The 25,520-nt window shown below is 34.8% G+C and overlaps 1 protein-coding gene and 1 non-coding gene across 20 annotated transcripts in view; one reads left to right on the top strand and one right to left on the bottom strand.

Moving 5' to 3' along the window:
- CARF (calcium responsive transcription factor) overlaps positions 1-25,520 on the bottom strand; it is a 99,627-nt gene that overhangs the window by 73,212 nt on the left and 895 nt on the right. For all 19 annotated transcript variants that reach the window (XM_053215594.1, XM_053215589.1, XM_053215598.1 and 16 more), the window contains exons 2-7: positions 22,025-22,185; positions 9,070-9,187; positions 7,593-7,820; positions 3,728-3,848; positions 2,602-2,731; positions 1,255-1,339 (exon numbers count right to left, since the gene is read on the bottom strand). In XM_053215594.1, the coding sequence (XP_053071569.1) occupies positions 1,255-1,339; positions 2,602-2,731; positions 3,728-3,848; positions 7,593-7,820; positions 9,070-9,147 (642 nt within the window). In that variant the 5' untranslated portion in view covers positions 9,148-9,187; positions 22,025-22,185. The remainder of the gene's footprint in view (positions 1-1,254; positions 1,340-2,601; positions 2,732-3,727; positions 3,849-7,592; positions 7,821-9,069; positions 9,188-22,024; positions 22,186-25,520) is intronic.
- Positions 12,062-12,167, top strand: LOC113598415 (U6 spliceosomal RNA). The gene has a single exon (XR_003419066.1). It is a non-coding gene; the product is annotated as a U6 spliceosomal RNA (small nuclear RNA).

Raw genomic sequence — 25,520 nt, 5'->3', positions numbered from 1 at the left:
GGTAATGATAATGAATACCAAAGAATTTAAAGAGATATATAAAAGCTAAAATAATCATTAGATTATTTAAAGAAAAGATATATAGAACTTGCACTGGGATTTGAAGAATGGTTACAAAGGTAAACAGAAGAAAAGAAAACATATTAGGAAATGGAAATAAAGACAAGTGAAGGCAGAGTTAAAGAAAGATTCTGAAGTGTCTGTACAAAGTAGGAAGAGTAGGCTAACAAGAATAAAAGATGAGGTAGAGGAAAAGTAGTAAATAAAATAGGACAAGATAAGGTAATACCAGATAATGAAAAACCTTAAAAGTTATATATAGTGGTAAATGATATGGAAAAAATAACACTGAACCTGTTGGGCAGCGAGAAAAAATAATGAAAGCAATATTTAAAGCCAGGTAGTTTTAGAAAACTAGACAGTGGGGACCAGAAATGGAAGAGTCAACGAGCTTAGAGGGAAGGCTGTTACTGTAATTGAGTTTGAAATAACAAAGATCTGTGGAAGAGGCAGCCCCAACTGCCTCACAAAAAGAAGAGAGATTTTAAAGGAAAAACTGTGAGACTCAAGTGATTACTTGAATATGGGAAAGAAAGAAATTAGTCTAAAATACTGTGCTGGAATGTCTAAAGAAATGGTATTTATCATTACAGGGACAAGGGATTTAGGAAGTACAGCTAGTTGTGATATGGTAATTTAAGTTTAGCATATGGTGAATTCGAAGTGAAATTCAAGTAAAGCTACAAGAAAGTAGCTGGAGATCTGAGACAAGAGCAAGGCAACAATTAAAGGACCAGTGATATATATTTGGAAATCATTTTTATAGAAGTGAGAGTCGAAAGTTAGCAAAGTTGATCAGCAGTTCAAAAGATAAAGTGTAGATAAATAAGGTCAAACAGTTTAACTTAAAGAATTTCCACTGAGAACATGAAAAGAAATAAATGCAAGCAAAGAAAGAGAAGGAATGGTCAAAAGATAAAAAGTAGAGAAACATGATAGTGAAGTTTCATGAGACAAAGGAAAAGAGTTGCAAGAGAAGACATGATAGTGAAGCATGAAGGGATCTGTATGATCTCTGTTTCAACAGAGCTTAAAATCTCTAAGGAATAAAAGAATAGGTGAGATCAGAGTTAGCATACACATGAACAAAAATTACAGAACAGATAGTCTCCATTAGTTGGACTCAAAAGCGGACATTTGGGGATGCATTACAATCAATTTAGTGAATCTAAGTAAGGATTATCTTTAACTCACCTCACAGCTCCTAAGACGGCAAGCCCACATAGGTGTGTTAGAAGAAAGTGGCTGGAGAGGAGCCAGAAAGGGCTCTTCAAGCATTCTGGGAAAAGGGAGGAATATGTATATAAACACATATTGTAAGTTGCATTCACACAAACACACATGACATTCAACTGCTTTATCCCCTTAGCCAGTGTTAAAGACAATATATTGAGGTCATCAATAAGAAATTGTAGGGGCGCCTGGGTGACTCAGTCAGTTGGGTGTTGGACTCTTGATTTCTGCTCAGTTCATGATATTTCAGCTCATGGGTTCAAGCTCTGCATCTGGCTCCACAGATGAATCCGCTTGGGATTCTCTCTACCCCTCCCCTGCTCATGCATGCTCTCTCAAAATAAATAATCTTAAAGAAGAAAAGAAAAGGAAAGAAAAGAAAAGAAACTGTAATAGTAGGAGCACCTGGCTGGCTCAGTTGGTAGTGCATGTGACTCTTGATCTCAGGGTTATGAATTCGAGCCGCACATTGGGTGTAGAGCTTGCTTGCTTACATACATACATATACACATAAATAAAATCTTTAAAAAATTGTAATAATAATGATAGAGTGATGGATGTATTAATTTTCTTTAAACATTACCATCTTATTAGCTGCTAAAGCAAAGGCCTAAGTTTCTTCTTCCAAATATCTGTAGTCCCAATAAATTTAAGTGGTTTATATATCTCCCTCAACGCTTACTTTGCTGTCTTCTCATTATATAATTTTTTTTTCATTTACAGAAAAATGAATAAAACATCTTTAGGTGATTTTTTAAGAGTTAACATGATATTATGTCAAGTTCTAAGACTAAATGTCATAAACATTGTGTTAATTTTTAATATTTTCATAAACAGTTAAAAGAAAATAAATAATACAAAACCTATATTTCCCAAAATTATTATAAACAATGTTAAGGCAAAAATAAAAGCTGAAATAGATATTAATAAGAAACATTTAAACACTTTACCACAGAGGAATTAAATGCATAAGAGATGATTTTAGGAACTAGAATGGATATTTCTTTCTTTTTTTTTTTTAATTCTAAAAACCCTATGAGTGTCAGATATTTTCAGATTGCTTCAAAAGATAACAGGCAAGTGTCACTGAGGAAAGGTAATACTTCAGACACTATAGCTTCTAGGATAGCCTCCTTGTTGCCAAGATGCCATTAAAATAATTAAAGATATTTGATAATTAGGTTAATGTTTATTCTATTTCCTGAATTTCTGATCTTTTCTATAGCCAACCAGCTTTAGATGTGGTAATTTCAAAAAAGATCTCCATGATGAATTCAAAAGATGAACTTCTCTCTCCCACTGACTCACCTGGCCACGGTCTTTTTGGGCAATGTGAGGGATGCTTGTGGATGAAGAGTATAATTACTGGTATTGTCTGCTAGAACATCCACTCTTATGGTTGGTAAGTTTCTGTCACCGGGTTTCTCTTCAGAGACATCTTAACAGCAATAAAAAGAACAAAGCAACATCAATATCTTGAATAAGACAATGACAAGGTAACTAATTAGAACTCATACATTTGAAATAGGAAAGGCAAGATGTGCTCTAAAGATAAAGATAACAAAACTTATAACGCTTTATTGAGAATTTCTCTAATAAACTTGTTTAGTTTCAAATTATAATACTGACTACTGAAATTTTGTAATTAAGTTTTTGAAGCTTAAATTGAACAGCTAGGATATAAAAGTGGTAGAACTGTTATGTTAATTGTTTCATAATGTAATGGGAAAATATAAAACTCATTTCTAAGCCATGTTTATTTTTTTTCTGCAAACTTTCTTTTCTCTAAGTTTTAACTGTTAACAAAGACAAAGAATCATAACACTAAGGTAAAAACATCTACTCTAAATCATTAGCTATGAATGAACAATGAAACAGTGTAGCTATGGTGTTAGAAAAGAGAAAAGGAAGGGAAGCAAAAGACAAGAACTAACAGGGATATTACCAAATAGGTAAAGAATTAAAAAAAATGGGGAGCATGATTCTCCTTTCTGAATCTGAAGGAACAAAGAGGGAAACAGCAAAGAGAACGAAAAGAATAGTTAAACAAAAGAGTAATGAGTCACATGGCTAACAAAAGTATCGATAAAAATACAAAAGTAAAAATTTCTCCAGTAGCTATAACATTATATTCTTGTTATTGTTGCTGTTATTATTACTGTTATTATAATTAAGAAGAATTTATTATGCTCACTGGTCATTTGGAAGGAAGCAAGAGTCAACCAGCTTCATAGAATTCCAAAATGAAATAGACAGCTAACCTAGACAGGGGTTGAAAAATGAACTTGAAATTTATTTGGGCTAAGAAACTTTTTCTAATTATTCAGTTCAAAATCTTACCCAAAGACACCAATTAGCACTGACTTTCGTGAGGTGATTTTCTGGAATATACATTTTTTAAATCTAAAATCCCCTATATCCCAACATTACTTACCCTGAGGGCTATTCACATCCACAAGCTGCCCCTGAGGAATAATTACTTGTGCCATTCCTGTCTGGGTAGATGGAATTACACGCAGCACCTGTCCATTTTCTGATGGGCTAGGAACAATCATCTTGGAAGCATTAAAAAAAAAATGAAATGCATAAGCCAGCAATGATTTGACAGAATTATTACTTAAATAAATTATTAAAGACATGCCTACCTCTATGGTGGTTACTATTTATTTCCCTCATTTTATACATGAAAACACTGAGGTACACAAAGATTTTTTTCCAAAGTCTTACACCTGGTAAGTGGTAAACCCAAGTTTCAAAACAGGCAATTTAGCCATATGTCCTATGATCTTAACCACCTATGCTCTTAATTATTACACTTGGATGAGATCTAATTACTTAGTAATATGAACAAGGCTCTGATTGGACTTAATATATTTACTTTTTTCTCCTTACTGTATTATATCCCTATGTGTTTGAATTATTTGTGTGGTAATCATTTGTCACATGTAAAAACAGTACCTTGTTAGATGTCTAATTAAACAGAATTTATCTTTATATCTCTGAATTTATATATATATATATATATATCCTATCTTGGTCCATGAGGAATACCATAGAATGCCCCAAAAGTCTGAAAATATAGGAAAAATCATAGATTACTTTTTTCCTTCAATTTAACAATTGAATCCATTGTCTCAAATTTAGAGGTCAATGAAAAGGGTGTTTGAAGCTGAAGAAAAACACTTTAACGCCTATCATCTGAACATAAAACTAATACATTATTTGAAAATAAGTTTATCCTATATTTCCAGACTTTTGGGACACTGTGTAAACTCTATTACCTAACACACTACTCCTCTATTGACATAGTGTTATTCTTTTACCCAAAGTCCACTAGCCTCAGTTCTCCCTAATACAAGTAACTCTTCATAATCATTACAACCCACTTTCCAAGACTGCCTTTTTGCTATATAAAACATGAAAACATTGCTGATGTCTGAGAGAGACTGTAGTCCTAATTTCAAGAGGGTCAATTGAAAAAATTTTAATTTGAGAAAAAATTAAATTGGAAAAAAAAACTTCAACAAAGTAGAATGCTTTAAATATAATCATAAACATTTCCCAGAAATTAACAGTAGTAGTTGATACCCTCTCCTAATGTTTATCGTTTCTTCAGAGAAAAATATCTTGCCATACCTTTTACCAATTCATTATGAAAAAGCAATTGTAAAGTCTGATGATGATAATTGCTTTACATTTGTTGAGAGCATACAAAATGGCAGGACTTTACATGCCTTACAGATTTAATCCTTATCACGTGTATATGAAGTATATACATTTTATACTTGAGGAAATTGTCACAAGAGGTTACACAACTCATGCAAAATAACACAAAGTTACATAGTGATAAGTTGAAATTCAAACCCAAATTCAAACAACTACTGCTTCCCATTATCTGATCATGTTATTCAACTTAAAAAATGCAAAAATAATACAAAAACACTGCTGGACTTTAAAAGGCAACAGTAATAACATGGTTTTAAATTATTTTCTCCTTAGGGGAGCCTGGGTGGCTCAGTTGGTTAAGCGTCCAACTTTTGAGTTCAGCTCAGGTCCTGATCTCACAGTTTCATGGATTCAAGCCCCACACGGGGCTCTGTGCTGACAGTGCAGAGCCTGCTTGGGATTCTCCCTCTATCCCTCTCTCTCTGCCACTCCCCTGCTTGCTCTCTCTGTCCTTCTCAAAATAAACAAACTTTAAAAAACAAAATAAAGTAAAATAAAGTATAAGTTATTTTAAAAATAAATACTTTCCTCCTTAAATGAGATTAAAGATTTGTGAAAAATATTTCATTTATTCTTAGAGAAGAATAGTGCTGTGGTTATTACTAAATCCTAACAAAACACATATATTTATAATTTAATCATATGAAAATATCATAATTGAAACAATCGTGGGGGGCACCTGGGTGGTTCAGTTGGTTAAGCGTCTGACTCTTGATCTCAGCTCAGGTCATGATCTCATGGTTCATGAGTTTGAGCCCCATGTTGGGCTCTGTGCTAACCACATGAAACCTGCTTGGGATTCTCTCTCTCCCTCTCTTTCTCTGCCCCTCCTCTGTGCTCCTGCTCTCTCTTGAAATAAATAAACTTAAAAAAAAATGATCTGTGGAGTATCTTCTTAATTTTGAAAATATATTTCCTATGCATGGTAGAGAAGAGTCTGACAATATTACTTTTCCTATTTAAAAAAAAATCAATTATCTTTAATCTTTGCTATGAAAACAAAACCGTTTTGAAAAGTCATCTGTTGCAATACATTCTATTTGAGGCAGATCATGAATATTATCAGAAAACCTTGGCTAATAAGTAGTCATATTTACTGGGTTCTTTGTGTACTATACAATATTCCTAATAAATCCAAAATACCATCCCTACTTCACTTTATTTTTCTTTCCCTGCTTCACTTTAAAGCCTCCTCATGTGTTACAGATTCACCCACTACAGAAGCTTTACTAGTTCCTTGATTAACTTCTACATTAAAAAAATCATATAAAGAAAGTCATTTCTTTAAAAAAGCTCCACTTGGTGGGGGATGTTGAAAATGCGTAAGACTATGTGTGTGTAGGGGCAGGGGCTTTATGAGAAATCACTGTACCTTCTGCTCAGTTTTTCTTTGAACCTAAAACTGCTCTAAAAACTAAAATCTATTTAAAACAAGACCCCAAAAGCTCCACTAAGTTTCCCCAAACATCACCACTTTCTAATCTTTGGTTCCTTATACTCTATGTGTCTTACATTTATTTCCATGCTTCATGCTATGGGTTTCCTATTTCATAGCTTCAGGTAACTCTCTCCTACCCCTATCATCTCCTACCCCAAACAATGTAAAATCATCTTTAAGATCATTTTGTACAGAAAGTTTAATACAATTACAAAGAGAATGGGAACTCTAACACTTTTTAGACTCAAATAAGTGACTTTAATGTGTTTAAGACAACTACCATGTGTAAAATGATAGCCCTTCATACAATAGAAATAGAATAACTCTAGAATTCTCCAGACGAGAATCAAAACAGGGATTAATTTTAGGTAAAATGGTTGCTCACCTGTGGTATAATTTATAACTGAAGCTATAATTTTTAAAATAATTTTTATTATGAAATTTATACCCATTGTAGAAAATTTTAAAAATACAGGTAAACAAGAAATACATTATTCTTCACATTATTACTAATGTAAGGATATTCTTATTAATCAGAGAGCAACTGAGAAGTTTTGCTCAGTAATTCTCTCATTTCAATCAAAACCATCTTTTATTTCTTCTACTCAAACTATAAACTTAATCATAAATACTTTAGCTAATAGATTAAAGCAGGAATTTCATCTTTATACATTGTTATTCACATGACACACACATATCTGCCCATTACCAAGGTATGTCTGATTGCCAGTATATCATTGGTACTTCCATAGCTTTCTTTTGCTTCAAGAAAGCACAGTGGCACATGGCATGCAAGTTAGTGACTGAGATGTGGATAAAGCAATAACCTTGAATTCAAATGTATATACAAAAATAAATGTAAGTTACATGTAAACTCTGGCACTAGTTACAGGTTATGACACATTTCCAACTAATCTCAAAGTCACATCATGCCTAGACATAGTGGCTGGGAAGTATTGGTTTAATGTACTGTTAGTAGTTCTAAAAGGAAATCTTTTAAAATCTTCACATAACTTAAAAACGAATGTCACAGAAATAGTATTTTCAAAGCAATGTAAGTCAAGTTTCAAGAAATTAGTAAGGTTAATACATTTGCTAAATAGGGTAAAACTTATTATTTATAAAATATACTCACCATTTGTGCATTAGAATCCCCCAATGACTGAAGTTCATATTGAATAGGCTGCCCATTTTGGTCCACTAGATGGAATTGTTCTGTAGAAAGAGTCTGTGTCTGAGTCAGGGTCCCTGGTATATTCTGTGATGTGAGTGAATTATCTACTTCATGAGAGGTGATGGGTAAAATTCTAGGAGAACCATTTTGTCCAAAGGAAGGATCCCTGGAGTCCATACAGGTTAGATGCTTTTGCAAAGAGAAAAAAAGCACTTGGGTGTTTGTAAAACATAATGTCACAATTAAAAAAAAATTTTTTTTTCTAAAGATTTTATTTTTAAGTAATCTCTACACCCAATGCAGGGCTTGAACTCACAACCCTGATATCAAGAGTCACATGCTCTACCCACTGAGCCAGCCAGTTGCCCCTAATGTCACAATAAAAAAATAAATAAAATAGAACATTTATCAGGCACTGTGGACAATAGTATGGAGGTTCCTCAAAAAGTTAAAAATAGAGCTACCCTATGATCCAGTAATCACACTACTGGGTACTTACTCCAAAAATACAAAACCACTAATTCAAAGGGATACATGCACCTCTATGTTTATAGCAGCATTATTTATAATAGCCAAACTATGGAAACAGTCCAAATGTCCACCGATTGATGAATGGATAAAGAAGATATGCTATATATCCACAATGGAATACTATCCAGCCATAAAGAGAATGAAATCTTGCCATTTGCAACAACATAGGTAGAGCTAGAGAGGATAATGCTAAGAGAAATAAGTCAGTCAGAGAAAGACAAATACCACATGATTTCACACATATGTGGAATTTAAGAAACAAATGAGCAAAGGAAGAAAGGGAGAGGGAGAGGGGAAGAGCGGAGAGAGAGAGACAGAAACCAAGAAACAGGCTCGTAGTAAATAGAGAACTGATGGTTATCAGAGGGGAGGAGTGTGGGTGGATGGGTTAAATAGGAGATGGGGATTAAGGAGTGCACTGGTCGTGATGAGCACTGGGTGATGTATGGAAATTCTTGAATCACTATATGAATCACCTGAAACTAATATAACACTGTATGTTAACTATACTGAAACTTAAAGTAAAATAGCATGTTATAATAAAAATGGAAAGATTCATTTTCAGTTAATTATCCTCTTTATTTTTTGTAAGAGTTGTCAATTCACACAGACTAACATAGAAAGCAGTTTTTAAGTGAAATTGTTGATTTTTATATTTTATTTCAATTTTACTGAAATAAAGTTGTACATGGGAATACAACTTGATATGTAATTCAACATATTTTTCTTTATATATAGATCTTTATGAATATATTACTTTGAGTAAAGCTCTATGTTATTAAATCAAATATATGATAGCATTGTGGATAAATGTTAACAGTCATGAATATATTAAATATAACACTATTTCTTATCCATTAAAAAGTTGTTAAATGTAATGGAAAAAAGTTCCCAGTTGAATTCCTACCTCAAATACCTGAGAATCTGTTTTTGATTCTTCAGAATCATTATGGTTGACTCTTAATGAATCATTAGACTGTTCCATGCTGATATATTCAATTCCATTTTCTTTTATTATTTAATAGCTGAAAAAATTTAAATATCTGTTTAAAACACTTAACATTTTTATGGAATGTTTGTCTTAACTAAATCTCTCATTTCCCCTATGGTGTTACCCCATACAATTTAGGTTAAATCATTTCCATTCTATAGATTAAGAAAATAAACATTTCCTTAAATGACTTGCCAAGGCACCAGAATACATTCAAGACAGAGCAAAAATTACCATTGTATAGTTCTCTCATCCTACCCTTAATAACACTCATGTACTTTTTATAAGATTGTTGCTATGTGACAGGTACTGTTCACCCTTTCAAATACTTATAAAATTCTCATTTTACAAAGATTTAATACAAATAAAGGTCTTAATTTTATGAATTGGGAATGCCCTACTGTAGCATTAGATAATTTTAGAAAAGATGTTTTGGTGTAAATATTGATTATATAAACATAGCTCTTACCATAATATACATCATACCACTTAATACTGGCTTGACAAGCTTTGAAAATTAAGAAATATATATTCCAAAAATTCTGAGCCAGTCAGGCCTAATACAGTGGTTAGCACTGGTGTCAATTTTGTCTCTACACACACATACACACACACACACACACACACACACACACACACACACACACACACACTACTGTCCCCTGAGGACATATGGCAGTGTCTGAAAACATTTTTGGTTGTCAAAATGGACAGGGAAGTGCTACTAGAATATAAGCCAGGGGTACTGTTAAATATCTTACAATGCACAGGACAGCCCCCACAACAAAGATGTCAGTATGCTTAGGTTCAGAAACCCTGGCCTAATATATCATAGTGAATACTGGATTCTCTATTAGCTAAAAGGAATGATGTTTTAAGTCTCAAAATTGGAGTAAGGACAAAATGAAACTAGTTAAGACTATCATTGAAAAACTTCTAAAATAAACTGCATAGAATCTTAAGAACACACACATTTTTCTTTTTTTAAACTTTTAAATTTTACCTTTAATTTTTTTAATTTTGAGAGAGAGTGCTGAGCTGTCAGCACAGAGCCTGATGTGGGGCTTGAACCCATGAACTGTGAGATCATGAACTGAGACGAAGGAGGATGCTTAACCGACTGAGCCACCCAGAGGTCCCTGAAAATTTTATTTTTAAATTAACATGCATTAAATTGAACTTTTTTCTTTTTTGGTGTGTAGTTCTATGGATTTTAACACATGTAACCACCATAACAACCAGGATATATCATAATTCAATCATCCTAAACCCTAATTTAAAATTATGCCTTATCGGGCAACTGGGTGGCTCAGTCAGTTAAGTGTAGGATTCTTGATTTCGGCTCAGGTCATGATCTCACTGTTTGTGGGTTGAAACTCCAAGTCTGACTCCATGCTGACAGTGTGAAGCCTACTTAGGATTCTCTCTCTTAGGATTCTCTCTCTCTTTCTCTCTCTGCACCCCGCCCCTACACTTTCTCTCTCTCTCCTCAAACAAAAACTTTTTAAAAATGTTTTCTTACTATAATGCTGGAGAGTTTGTGGAGAAACGGGAACCCTCTTGTACTATTGGTGGGAATGCAAACTGGTGCAGCACTCTGGAAAACAGTGTGGAGGTTCCTCAAAAATTAAAAATAGATCTACCCTATGACCCAGCAATAGCACTGCTAGGAATTTACCAAGGGATACAGGAGTAATGATGCACAGGGTCACTTGTACCCCAATGTTTATAGCAGCACTTTCAACAATAGCCAAATTATAGAAAAAGCCTAAATGTCCATCAACTGCAAATGGATAAAGAAGATGTGGGTTATACATACAATGGAATACTACTTGGCAATGAGAAAGAATGAAATCTGACCATTTGCAGCAACGCAGATAGAACTGGAAAGTATTATGCGGAGTGAAATAAGTCAGTCAGTGAAAGATACCATATACTCTCACTCATATGTGGATCCTGAGAAACTTAACAAAAGTCCATGGGGGAGAAGAAGGGGGGAAAAAGTTACAGAGAGGGAAGCAAACCATAAGGGACTCTTAAATACTGAAAACAAGCTAGGGTTGATGGGGGTGGGGGAAAGGCAAAAGTGGGTGATGGGCATTGAGGAGGGCACCTGTTGGGATAAGCACTGGGTGTTGTATGGAAACCAATTTGACAATAAATTATATTAAATAAATAAAGAAATAAAATCATTTCCACCCCCTCCCCCAAAATGTTCTCTTAAAAATTAGATAAACTTATACCTTGTAGTTAGGACTTAGTTGGTACATATTTGAACACACTGAATACTTATTTTTCTGTGATAGCATCCACATATATATTTGTAAAATTAAACATTTCAGAAAATCTACAAGGTCTGCCATTTAATATTTCCACAATATTATAAATAGTTCCACTCAAATATAAAATGTAATAGGCTAAAAATCAGTCTTATTTTTAATATATAACTATATCTTAAAATTGTCTCTCGTTTTAAGATTTTAAATTATCACTTGTATTCTAATTTAACTTGTTACAAGAATTTCAAAAACCTGTAATTACCTCTCAAGTAAGAGCAATTCTATCTTATAATGTTCTGGTTCTGTTCTGTTTTTAATTTTTTAGATGATACGTATAAAACTTCAGAATAATATGTTTTATAAATGGTTTAAAAAATAAAAAGAGGGGTGCCTGGGTGGCTCAGTCGGTTGAGCGTCCGACTTCAGCTCAGGTCACGATCTCATGGTTCGTGAGTTCGAGCCCTGCGCGTCAGGCTCTGGGCTGATGGCTCAGAGCCTGGAGCCTGCTTCCGATTCTGTGTCTCCCTCTCTCTCTGCCCCTCCCCCATTCATGCTCTGTCTCTCTCTGTCTCAAAAATAAAATAAACATTAAAAAAAAATTAAAAAACATAAAATAAAATAAAAAGGAAGTGCTCGCTTCGGCAGCACATATACTAAAATTGGAACGATACAGAGAAGATTAGCATGGCCCCTGCGTAAGGATGACAGCAAATTCATGAAGCGTTCCATATTTTTAACAAACTGAGGGTTGATGGGGGGTGGGAGGGAGGGGAGGGTGGGTGATGGGTATTGAGGAGGGCACCTTTTGGGATGAGCACTGGGTGTTGTAGGGAAACCAATTTGACAATAAATTTCATATATTGAAAAAAAATAAAAAAATAAAAAGCTACACTTCATAAAAAAAAATAAAATAAAAAAATAAAATAAAAAGAAAGCCCCACTAATGGCAATATAGCAGATTAGATAATATAGAAGGCTCTCTTGCTAGAAAACAAAAAAATACAAAGTTGATCTAAAACAGAATATTTTGTGCTACACGGAGCTACTATAGGAAGTAACAAAAATCAAAGGTCACTCCCTGTTGGGGCGCCTGGATGGCTCAGTCGGTTAAGCGTCCGACTTCACCTCAGGTCACGATCTCGCGGTCCGTGAGTTCGAGGCCCGCGTCGGGCTCTGGGCTGATGGCTCAGAGCCTGGAGCCTGCTTCCGATTCTGTGTCTCCCTCTCTCTCCGTCCCTCCCCCGTTCATGCTCTGTCTCTCTCTGTCTCAAAAATAAATAAACGTTTAAAAAAAAAAGGTCACTCCCTGTTCTCCCTTATGTCTCTTCCCCCTCCAAAACAAAAAGCAAAAGCTGTGAGCTAAAACCCAAGTAATAAGCACAAGCAAAGAGGAAAATTTCTGCATGAGCAGTGCTAATACACAGGTTTTATGTTTGGGAAACCCAGGCTTAGATAAGCAGCTCCTGGGGGAGGAGAACTCAAAAACTCCCAAAATAGGACTAGGAACCTGAAAGGTCCTGAGACAATAGTTTAGCCTGGCTTCTAGTACAAACAAATAGAGTTATTATTTGGAGGAACACAAACCCAACCAAAGCATTAGTTTCCTTCCACATTAATATTAAATATAAGCTTATAATCAGAGTGCCAAAAACACCAAAGATACTCCCTATGGACTTCAAGTATTGGGACAATCTAATAGTGAACATAAAGTTATCATTTAACGTTCAAAGAAATAAACATAAGTGAATCACAGGAATAAACAAACAAGAGACTGAAAAGTTTAATATGAAAAAGAACCAAACAGAACTTTAAGAAATAAAAAAAAAAATGTAAGTTGGAAACATTAAATAGAAGGTTAGATGCAGAAGAAAGAACTACTAAATTAGAAGGCAGATTTTGAAAAAATTACCCAGAATGCATCATAGGAAAAATAGAAGATAAAAAAAATGAAAGAGAGACCTAAAACTAGGAAAAATAGAATAAGCATGGTAAATTTATAACTGGAGTCTCAGAAAAACAGAAAAGAGAAAATGGATCAGAGAATATTTGAAGAGATAATGGCTATCAATTTTTCAAAACTGAATACATGGATCCACAGATAAAGCACAAAATGTACCAAAATAAATCAGAAGAAATCCACACCCAGTGTAGTAAAGGCACAAAATTCTAAAGAGAAAGCAAAATCTAAAATGTAGCCAGAGAGACAGAGTGCCCGGGTGGCTCTGTCAAGGTCCAACTTCGGCTCATGGTTCAGTGAGTTTGAGCCCTGCATAGGGTTCTGTGCTGACAGCTTGGAGCCTGGAGCCTGCTTCGGATTCTGTATCTCCCTCTCTCTCTCTCTCTGCTCCTACCCTGCACGGAGCTCACTCTCTCTCATATAAATAAACAAAAAAAAAAAAAAAATTAAAATGTAGCTAGAGTGATCAGATCACCCACAGAGTACTGACATTAGATAGAAAGCAGACTACTCAGTAGCAACAATGGTGGAAGTCATGAGAATTAAAAAAAGTGATAATCAGTATATGATTATATATGTTCAAAACTATTTTTTCACAAAGCAGGGGGAGAGAAAGATACTTTAAGATTAAAAAAAAAACTGAGAGAAGGGGCGACTGGGTGGCGCAGTCAGTTAAACGTCTGAGTTTGGCTCAGGTCATGATCTCACAGTTCATGAGTTCCAGCCCCACGTGGGGCTCTGTGCTGACAGTTCAGAGCCTGGAGCCTGCTTCAGATTGTGTCTCCCTCTCTCTCTGCCCCTTCCCCGTGCTCACTCTTCTTCTGTCTCAAAAATAAATAATCATTAAAAAAAAAAAAAGAAAGATGTTTATGGTCATTAGTCATCAGGATTATGCAAATCAAAGCAACAATGAGATACCAGTTGACACCCACTAGAATAACTATATTTATTTTGTTTGAGCGAGAGAGAATGCGTACGAGTGGTGGAAAGGGGCAGAGGGACAGAGAGAGAGAGAGAGAGAGAGAGAGAGAGAGAGAGAGAATCCGAAGCAGGCTCCATGCTCAGCAGGGAGCTCGATGTGGGGCTCAATCCCACAACCCTGCCATCATGACCTGAACCGAAATCAAGAGTTGGATGATCAACCGACTGGGCCATTCAGGTGCCCCAACCACAAATTTTTTTAAAAAAGAAAACAAGAGTTGATGAGGATATAGAGCAATTGGAACCCTCGTGCATTGCTGATGGGTATGTAAAATGGCGAAGGTGCTGTGCAAAAGTTTGGCAGTTCCTTAAGAAGTTAAACATAGAATGACCATATGACAGCAATTCCACTCTAGGTATATACCCCAAAGAAATGAAAATCAGTGTTCAAACATAAATTTGTACACGGACGCTCATAGCAGCAATTTTCATAAGAACCAAAAAGTGGAGGAGCACCTGGGTGGCTCAGTCGATTAAGCATTCGACTTCAACTCAGGTCATGATTTCACGGTTTGTGGGTATGAGCCCCGCATTGGGCTCTGTGCTGACAGCCCAGAGCCTGGGGCCTGCTTCGGATTCTGTGTCTCCCTCTCTCTCTGTCCCTCCCTCCTCGTGCTCTCCCTCTCTCAAATGAGTAAGTGTTAAAAAATGAAAAAAAAAAAAAAAAAAAAAAAGAACCAAAAGTGGAAACAACTCTAATTTTCATCAGCTCATGAACAGATAAATAAAATGTGCTATGCCCTTATAAATGGTATTCAGCCATAAAAAGGAATGAAGTACTGATACATGCTACAATATAGATGAATCTCAAAAACATACTAAGTGATAGAAGCCAGACACAAACTTTCATATATTACATAATTCCATTTATATAAAAATATCCAGAAGGGGTAAATCCATAAAAACAGAAATCAGGTTAGTAGATGACAAAGGTCTGGGGGGTGGGAGGAGTATAGGGAAAAACTGTCAATTGGGCACAAGATTTTATTTGGGGTTGATGAAAATATTTTGGAACTAGATAGAGGTGGTATTTACATAAAACTGTGAATGTAGAAAATGCCACTAATGTTCATCTAAAATGATTAATTTTAAGTTACATGAATTTCACCTCAGCTTTTTAAATTTATTACCAAAAAGAAAAAAACATATACATATATAAGTATATACATGTGTGTGTATGTGTGTGTGTGTGTTATGTATATGTGGCAGTCAGGAAAATATGAATGTGGACTAGAGATTTATTTAAAAAATTTTTGGTGTGTTTTTACGTACGGGAATAATACTGTAGATGAAATTATATCATGTGATGATATCCAGGATTTGATATCTTCTCTCTTTGTGCCTGCTACTGACCTTCATATTTTCTTTTGTGGCCCTATGTGGCATGCCTACCCTCTTCTTTGGAACTGTGAGTAATAAACTATCTTAATTTTCAGTGGCAATCACCTCCTGATTCGTTGACCTCACCATATCTAAAGAGAAATAAGAGTATTTTGAAACAATCATAAACATATAAATAAGCCTTAAATAAAATCTCAGTGAACAAAATCCAGCAACATATAATAAAAATAATGCATCTCATCAAACGAAGTATGTCATTGGCTTTAAGTAAATCCAATGTGGAGACTAAGTTAGAATTTTGTATAAATACAGTATGATACCAACTACCTAAAATAGCACAATGGCATAAAAAATATGAAAATTTTAGGGATAAAGTTAACAAAATATATGGAAGATGTATGCACTGAAGACTATAAAACTTAGATGGGAGAAATTAAAGAAGACCTAAAAGGATAAAAGTTACATACTGTGTGTTTATGGAATGGATGACTCAGTATTGTTAAAATAACCAAACTGATCTACAATCAATTGCCTACAATCCCAATCCCAATTCCAGCAGGCCTTTTTTTTTTTTTAATTGACAAACTGATTCTAAACTTCATATGAAAAGTCAAAGGTTAAGACAGCCAAAACGACTTTGGAAAAGAATAACAGATTTGGAATTCTACCTGATTTCAAGACTTGTTATGAAGCTAGAATGATCAAGATGCTATGGTATTAGTGTAAAGACAAATAGATCAATGAGATAGAAGAATCCAGAAATAGACCTCCATGCATATAGTCAATTGCTTTCTGATAAAAGTGCCAAGGTACTTAAGAGAAAAGGGACAGTCTTTTCAACAAATGCAGCTAAAACAATAGCTATATGCAAAATAATAAACATTGACCAATACCTCAAACCATATTAAAAAAAATTGACTTGAATCATGGATCATGGCCTGTAAAACTATAAAACTTCTAGATAACATATGAGAAAATCTTTGTGACCCTGGGTTTAGCAAAGATATCTTTTTTTTTTAAGTCTAGTTATTTATTTTTGAGAGAGAGACAGAGACAGAGAATCCCAAGCAGACTCTGCGTTGTCAGCACAGGGCCCGATGTGGGGCTTGAACCCACGAACTGCAAGATCATGACCTGAGCCGAGATCAAGAGTTGAATGCCTAACCTACCAAGCCACGCAGGTGCCTGGGTTTGGCAAAAATATCTTAAACATGACTCAAAAAGCATGAAATATAAGTCTACAAATTGGACTTCATCACAATTAAAAACTTTTGCTCATGACAGTTTGGGAGAAAATATTTGCAAAACACATGCCTGATAAAGGAATTTGTATTCCAACTCTGTAAAGAACTGTTTCAACCTAATTATAAGACAGCTACCCAATAAAAAGTAGCCAAAATATTTGAATTAAACACTTTACTAAAGAAGATACACAGCTAGCTAGAGAAAAGCAAATGCCCTACGACCTGTCTTATATGTGGAATTGGAAGATACAAACTTCCAGTTATAAAACAAGTCACACCCACAGAAAAGTCATGAGGATAAAAAGTACAGCACAGAGAATACAGTCAATAATATTGTAATAACTTTGTATGACAGATGGTACCTACATTTATCACAGTAAGCATTTTGCAATGTTTTTAATTGTCAAATCACTAGGCTATACGCCTGAAACTATTATATGTCAACTATACTTCAATTTAAAAAAAAGTCTATTAAGCCACAAAAAGACATGGAGAAACCTTAAATACATACTTATAAGTGAAAGGAGCCACTCTGAAAAGGCTATGTGATTCCAAATATATGACATTTAAAAAATATTTGTTTTAATTTTATTTATTTTGAGAGAGAGAGTGCACGAGCAGTGGAGGGGCCGAGACAGAGGGAAAGAAAGAATCCCAACCAGGCTCTGCACAGTCAGCACAGAACCTGATATGGGGCTGGAACTCACAAATCCTGAGATCATGACCTAAGCTGAAATCAAGAGTAGGATGCTCAACTGACTGAGACACCCAAGCACCCCAAATATATGACATTCTTGAAAAGGTATAGACACAGTAACATCAATAGTTGCCAGAGGTTGAGAGATTTTTATGGTGATGAAACAATTCTGATGGTGGATACATGACATTTTGAAATGGATTTTGTCAAAATCTATAAAAATATACAACACAAATAGTGAACTTTAATGTAAACTAGACTATTGTTCATAATAACATATCAATATGGGTTCATTAACTTTATGAAATATAGGACTCTAAGAGTGCCTGGCTGGCTGGCTCAGTAGGTGGAGCATGCAACTCTTGATCTCAGGGTTGTGAGCTCAAGCCCTCCAAAATAAATAAATAAAACCTAAAAAAAAAAAAAGAAAAAAAGAAAAGAAAGAAATGTACCACACTAATGCGAAATGCTAGCAACACAGACAACTGTGTGCTAGCAGGTAGAGGAAAGAAGTGAGCGGTGTAAGAATATGGAAATCTTTGTATACCCTGCTTGATCTTTCCGTAAGTCTAAAACTATGCAAAAAAATAAAGTCCTTTAGTTTAAAAAAAAAAAGAATGTAAACTAAAGCCAATAACAAATAACAGTACATGAATTCCAAAATTATCTTGAAACTTTAGGTTAAGTTACCACAATTCGGACAATGTTGGAATTAGGATACACAAGAAAATATATTTTCATTAAATTTTCAAATAAAAACAGAGTTTTGTTAGTAAAGCTGTATAAAATAGTTGAACTGTTCCGTAGTTATATGGTAGGAATTTGAAAATCAACTTTACGCTTATTTGTCAAATTAGTTAACCACTCTGAGCTTTAGTTTTCTCATCTGCAAAATAGGAATAATATTCATCTACCTCACAGGGTTGTTATAAAGATTAAATAAAATAATGTATGCAAAGGGCATCATGCAGTTCTCAATACACTGTTCAGTGTTAAATAAATAATTTTTACTACCTATAATCATGCAAATGAAGGCCAAAATTTCACCTATCTAAATATAAACCCGTTGGTTCTTTTTTTTTTTTTTTAAATGGTTATTTTATTTTTGAGAGAAAGAGAGCATGAGCAGGGTAGGGACAGAGAGAAAGGGAGACACAGAACCCAAAGCAGGCTCCAGGCTCTGAGTTGTCAGCACAGAACCCGATGTGGGGCTCAAACCCATGAACTGTGAGATCATGACCTGAGCTGAAGTCGGACCCCCAAACCGACTGAGCCACCCAGGCACCCCATTTTTTAAGCCTTATTTTGAGTAAGAAAGAGAGACGGAGAGAAAGAGAGAGAGCGAGAGAGCGTACACATGCAAGCATGCAAGCAGGGGAGGGGCAGAGAGGGAGACAGAGAATCCCAAGCAGGCTATGTGCTATCAGCGCAGAGCCCAATGCGGGGCTTGAACCCATGAACCACAAGATCATGACCTGAGCTGAAATCAAGAGTTGGACAGAGCAACCCAGGTGCCCCAAATTCGTTGGTTCTTTAGGGCAAAGATCTGTTAAACACCAGTCATCTAATTGATATAATCAAAACTTATCTGGGCTTAGTATGAAACTTTTTTTTTTTTTTTAGGTTTAATTTATTTTTGAGAGAGAGAGGGTGAGCAGGGGAGGGACAGAAAGGGGAAGAAAGGATTTGAAGCAGGCTCTGCACTGACAGCAGTGAGCCAGTGCAGGGCTTGAACTCACAAACTGTGAGATCATGACCTAAACCAAAATCAGATGCTCAAACGACTGAGCCACCCAGGTGCCCCAGTATTAAACTTCTAAATATACTTTTCTATACAGTCTTTGAAAAAATTTTAAAATTGTATACTTTAAGATGCCTAATAGACTCTCATTTCAGTATTATTTAAAAATTTACATATTTCATAAATGTAGTAGAGTACATGGAGTCAGTCTAGATTTGATGAAAAATATCCAAACTGAACTTTTCTGAACTTGAATTTCTAGTTCTTTAAAATGAAGAGTTGGTCCTGATGATCCCTAAGATCCCACCCAGTTCTAAGATTTTTGTTTTTAACAGTTGATTTTCCTGATAATGTTTAAAATTCATTTATTGTTGGGGCGCCTGGGTGGCTCAGTCGGTTGAGTGTCCGACGTCAGCTCAGGTCATGATCTCACAGTTCGTGGGTTCAAGCCCTGCGTCGGGCTCTGTGCTGGCAGCTCAGAGCCTGGAGCCTGCTTCGGATTCTGTGTCTCCCTCTCTCTCTCTCTACCCCCTCCACCACTCGCATTCTGTCTCTCTCTCAAAAATAAATAAGCATTAAATTTTTTTTTAATTCATTTATTGTTTATTGACTGACTTCCAATGTATAGAGTAGAAAAATAAAAGAATACTATTCAAAAAGAAAATTCTTATGTTAGATTCAACTGAAAATGAAGTCCTACTGAGAGATGTATTAAAACTATAATAACTGGTGTCCAGAAAACAATTTAATTTTTTAAAGCAAATTAAATATATTGAAATATTCACTGGCTAAATATGATGACATCAATATTAAGAAATATTTTAGAGAGTTTTTTGAGTTTAAATATGAAGCACTATCAATGACAAAATAGATGAAGATTATGAATTTGTCATAACTATACAATTTAATGTCTATTGAATGTTTATTATACTTCATTACTAGCTAGGATTATTAATAATCACTCTACTATTCTGTGATGTAGAACCTATTATCACCATTTTACAGAAAAGGAAATTGAGGCTTACTGCTCAAGGTTATCAATTATTGAGCACTATGGTAAAGCACTATGCTAAGTGTTTTCTATCTGTCATTTTATATAATCCTTTCAACAATCCTTTCAACAACAGCAAGTGATTCAGTTACTTGCTCCAATTTACATAAAAGGAAATAAAACTCAGGCAATGAAGTAACTTTCCCAAGATTACAAATACACTAAGTAGCTGAGCAAGGACTCAAGCCTACAGGTGCTGATCCCAAAGCCCACTCTTTATTATTACTATAGGAACTCTTTCAAGGTAACAAAACTCCTTCCTTCCTTCATTAATCATGGCTTTAAATCTTTTTCCTTTTTTCTGATAGGTTAACAAATTCTAGATGGTAAAAAAAATTCTTTGTTCATTATTGTTCTCAACTTTTCTTGGTTGAAATTCAATTAGAGTCAGTCCCTTAAGCTCCAAAGCCCTCATGTAAACAATCTAAACATCTCTGATCCCATGAAAAAGCTAGAGTTCTAATCTTGCAGGCACTGCAGTCACTGAGAAAACATTCTGCAAATAGATTCAAAAGTGGAGCTTGGGAAGAAGAAGTGCAAAGTGCAAATAGTTTAGGGGAAAGAATTCTAAAAACTTACTCCCAGTTTCCTAACAGCTGCCCTGATCCCATCACAAATTAACCCTATTGGCCTTTTTTTTTTTTTCATTTTATTTACTTTCTCTTACCCTAGCTGAAATTTTCACTGGAGTTAATAAGCATTTTCTGTTAAAAAGAAAAAACTCTGGACAGAGTATCAGCCATTAACAAATTAGTGTAAATTTATGTAAGGATAGCTTTCTTCCTTTAAGAAAAGTTAAGAACAGCTACCCTGCAAAGTTTAATTTGGAGATGAGAAAGCAAGTACACTTGAAGCTCAGAACATGTAAAAGGGATTTTGCAGAGGTCTGAGCTAAACACTGCAATGAAGAGGACAGGATGGTGGTGGGCATGTTGTTAAGAGAGGAACACTGTCAAACATAAACCACCTACTTCAGGGCTTTGCTCACACTGAGATTTTGCCAAAAATAATTTCTTTTTATACTATCTTTTGGGAACTCAAAACTCAAGATTTTCCTTTCAGTATGTACATCTACACGATAGGTTAAAGAAGTTTTTTTGTGTTACATTGGGAAAATACTACTTAAAGTAGTTTCTACATGGAAAAATGGATTTCAATATCTATTGACTAACCTACTATTGAACCAGAGGCTGAAAGTACATTTCTATGTTACAGACATCCTTTTCAAAAGACAAAATATGAATGAAGCAAAAGTATTACTCCTTCCTCCCTTACTTGCCCCTTCACTTTGCATTACACTTTTCAACCCTGACAACTGCAGGGTGACATTTTCCCAACTAACTTCAATGTCAGTACATGCTGGAAATTATCATCCATAGCTTTCAATTAACTATGTCAAAGTGAAGTTTTTAAGGATGAAGATATCAAGTAGCTAGGTATAAAATGCTTTCTTCCAACTGGTAAATACAAATAGAATGAAATACCTATATACAAAGTGCAATTTGACTTTTCATTAATATGTAATAGGTACAAACTTTTACACAGCTGCTACTTTCAATTAGTTGAAATAAAAGTGTTACCTTCAGGCAGTTGCTCAAGTTTAAACTCAGGCCTCAAGCATTCTACTATTGCCAGAAATGCCCTCTCTTGTCCACTGAAGTTCTTCCTTTCGGGGCCACTAAATCATGATAGGCTTCATTTGTGTGAGAGCTATAATTATGTCTTCACAGCAGCATTTTTTCTGTAATGAGAAGGTATTCAATGTATATTTTCTTTTTCTACACATAAAGAAAACTACTAGATTTTGTTATGCAGGTTTTATTATAAAACAACTGTAAGCAGCCCAGTACAGTAGAACCATCAATTGACTCAGTTGAAGAAAACTAAAGATCAGGAGTGACTTTACAGATAACTGCATGTGTCCAGGGGTAGATGATTTAACGTGTGATTCAGTTTCCTCAGTCCAAATCAAGGATTTCGACTAAGGTTTTGTTTCAACTCACATTCTATACCTACTACTAAAACAAAGACCTCCAGTAAAGTACATTTCTCCCATGAAATATTTACTAACAGTGCACTTTTTGTAACCATAAAAGCTTGATAATAAAGGTTCCCCTCCCCAAACTACACCCTCTATAAAACCATGGAATTGATTTGACAAAGTTAGTTCTTAAGCAAATAGTATTGGGATTATGTAAAGAGAACAAAGAAGAAAGTATTACACGTGTACACAGTTTATGATTGGAGTTCAGAGCACACACATTTTGCTGGCAAACTGCTTTCTAGAATGTTTCACATCACGTTAGAAAAGTGGATTTTACCTTATATCAAAAGCAAAGATTAGGAAGAAAACTGTTAAATTAGAAGTTTGATGTTTTATAGGGAAAGGGGGAATTTTATTGTTTATAAATATTGAATGCATGGCAGAGAGGAAAAGACTATTCAGACTGCAGTCACTCATATCTCTGTGGACCTTATTTGGGATACCGTTTTGATTTTGTTCAACAGGAATTTTATTCAAAACTTTAGAGGTAATTCTGTCTATTACCTCTGATTAACAACTGATTATTTTGTTGAGTTTCTTCTAAAGACTTTTGCATACTAACATGTATCTGTTAAAACCAATTACCTGAGAATAAATCCCCAAACAGGGTAACTGAAGGATGAAACCACTTTTAGTTTAGTCTTAAAAGATTTTCCTAATTCTAGGTACCTTGTTAGCATCCTAAGACTTAAAGGATCTTGAAATATATTCAATATCAGTGCCAGATCTTGTAACTTACTAACATTAAAAAATGTTGCTCAAAAGTACTTTAGAAAATAAAATTATTCTTGTCTTTTAAAGTAAATGAATGCTCTTTTTATGCTCCTTTTATGATGTATATAAAATTACTATGAATCAGTGGTGTCAAAAATTAAATCAAGACTCCTAGTTCACAAATATTTGATAGAACAATTTATTTTTTTAAAGGTGGATTTGGAAAGTTATAATGTGTTAAGTCAAAAATTTAAATGTATGCAAATATGTATAAACAATAACCTATTTTTAACTTTTCACTTAAACAAATTTAAAGGTAGTGTTCACAATGTCTCTTTTACCTAAGGTTTGCCCTCTTCTATAAATTTGCCTATAGTCTTGGTATCTACCCATTTCTTACCCTGTAAATAATACCTCTTTTTACCTCTATGCTTTTTGAGAGCTATACAGATTATTTCATTTAATCCTCACAGTAACAGTTGGATCTTTATCTCTAGAGAAGAAAGCCAAAGCTGTCAAGTAACTTGCCTAAAATCACAGAAAGCATTAGAGCTCAGATTCAAAACTAAGCTGGAAAAAGCCAAAAAACAAACTGCACTGCAAAGCCCATACACAGTCTTCAGATCATACCATACCATGCCATTATATGTTGAAAAAAGAAACCTATAATAAAGAGACACAAATCTTCTAAGCTGTGATTTTCTAGATAACAATATGTCTTCACAAGGACCACAGTAAATGAATCATGTAGGAAATCATCAAGAACAAAAAGCTTGAAGTTAATGTTCTAAGAAAAACACTCAGGGGCACCTGGGTGGCTCAGATGGTTAAGCGTCAGACTTCGGCTCAGGTCATGATCTCCAGCTCTTGAGTTCGAGCCCTGCATCAGGCTCTGTGCTGACAGCTCGGAGCCTGGAGCCTGCTTCAGGTTCTGTGTCTCCCTCTCTCTCTGGCCCTTCCCCTCTCGAGCTCTGTCCCTCTCTCCCACCAGAATAAATAAACATTAAAAAAAAATGTAAAAAGACCACTCAAAGTAAAAGCATTAACTACCCTAAGTACTGCATGGAGGGAACACCAAGTATGATACAAGTCACTACTGAAAAAACACCAAAGCCATCACAGTGGATGTTGAGTTGCTTTGAAACACTTATAATTTTCCTTAACCAAAGGAAGGTCTCAAATGAAGACAGGTATTTTAGTGAATTCAACATTTCTGCTTGGCAAATTGAAGTTTTATCTTATTAAGCATACTTAGTTTCTGTATCTTACTGGTCATATTTTTCAATTAAAATTAAGATCAATCTGTACCATCAGGTATTGTACTTTCTTATTATGGTAAATTTCAAAATAACAATCACTAAAATTTATTAATCTTACTATATGTTTTTTGCTGTTGTTTTTCTTAAGATTTTATTTTTAGCTAATCTCTACACCCAGCCTGAGGTTCTAACTTACAACCTATAACCCGGAGATCAAGACCTGCATGCTGCATCGAGGGAGCTAGCCAGGCTCCCCTGTATGTTTTTAAAAGACATTTTAATCAATACTTTATCAATAGTAAAAAAATTATCTGAAAAAGAACCTAATTATTTGAAGATTATTTCAGGCCCTATGAATTTTAATTCCGGCAATTTTACTGCTGTAACTCAAAAATCACTTATAACTAAAGGAGAATGTTTAAAACTGTCAAACTTCTTTCCACGACTACCAGATTCAGAAAATACGAAGAGCAACACTTCAGTTAAGAAAGTGTTCAAGCTTCACGTGATCTAACTTATTTAAGGCATATCATTCTCACCATTACAATGAATCACATGGTTAAATGACCACAGTTTCTATTTGCAAGCTAGGATTTCAGCATAGACGTTTTTTTTTTTTTTTTATTCCTCTAACCACGAAACGATTCTCTCTTATTCACGTTGGCAGAACTTCTAGTCAAACTGGACATCTAAATGATCGTGATGGTAACAATAGCTAACATTTACTATGTGGCATTTAATTCTCACAGTGACCCAAGTGTGGCAGAGATTTAATATGTACTTGAAACATTCAGGTTCGAGAGGCCGCATTCTAAAAAGGTGAGTGAATTGAAAATAGTCCTACTTTCATTATCATTACTTTCCAATAAAAGATTGTTCTTCGCTTACAATTGTGTAAATACTTTCTCATAGTCTATGGTTGATTTAAATACCAGGTGTCTACTTAATTGCAGCACATCTTTAAGCAACGTAAAAGAAAGCTTTAGTTGTCTTCACCTGCACATACTGCTCTGCCCACAAATTCTGCAATCCAGTTTTGCCTGATTCTAAACTGCTCTC

This window comes from Acinonyx jubatus, chromosome C1 (assembly GCF_027475565.1).
Source record: "Acinonyx jubatus isolate Ajub_Pintada_27869175 chromosome C1, VMU_Ajub_asm_v1.0, whole genome shotgun sequence".
NCBI lineage: Eukaryota > Metazoa > Chordata > Mammalia > Carnivora > Felidae > Acinonyx > Acinonyx jubatus.
The sequence above is the reverse complement of the archived record's forward strand: the minus strand, read 5'-3'. Positions and strand labels throughout refer to the sequence as shown.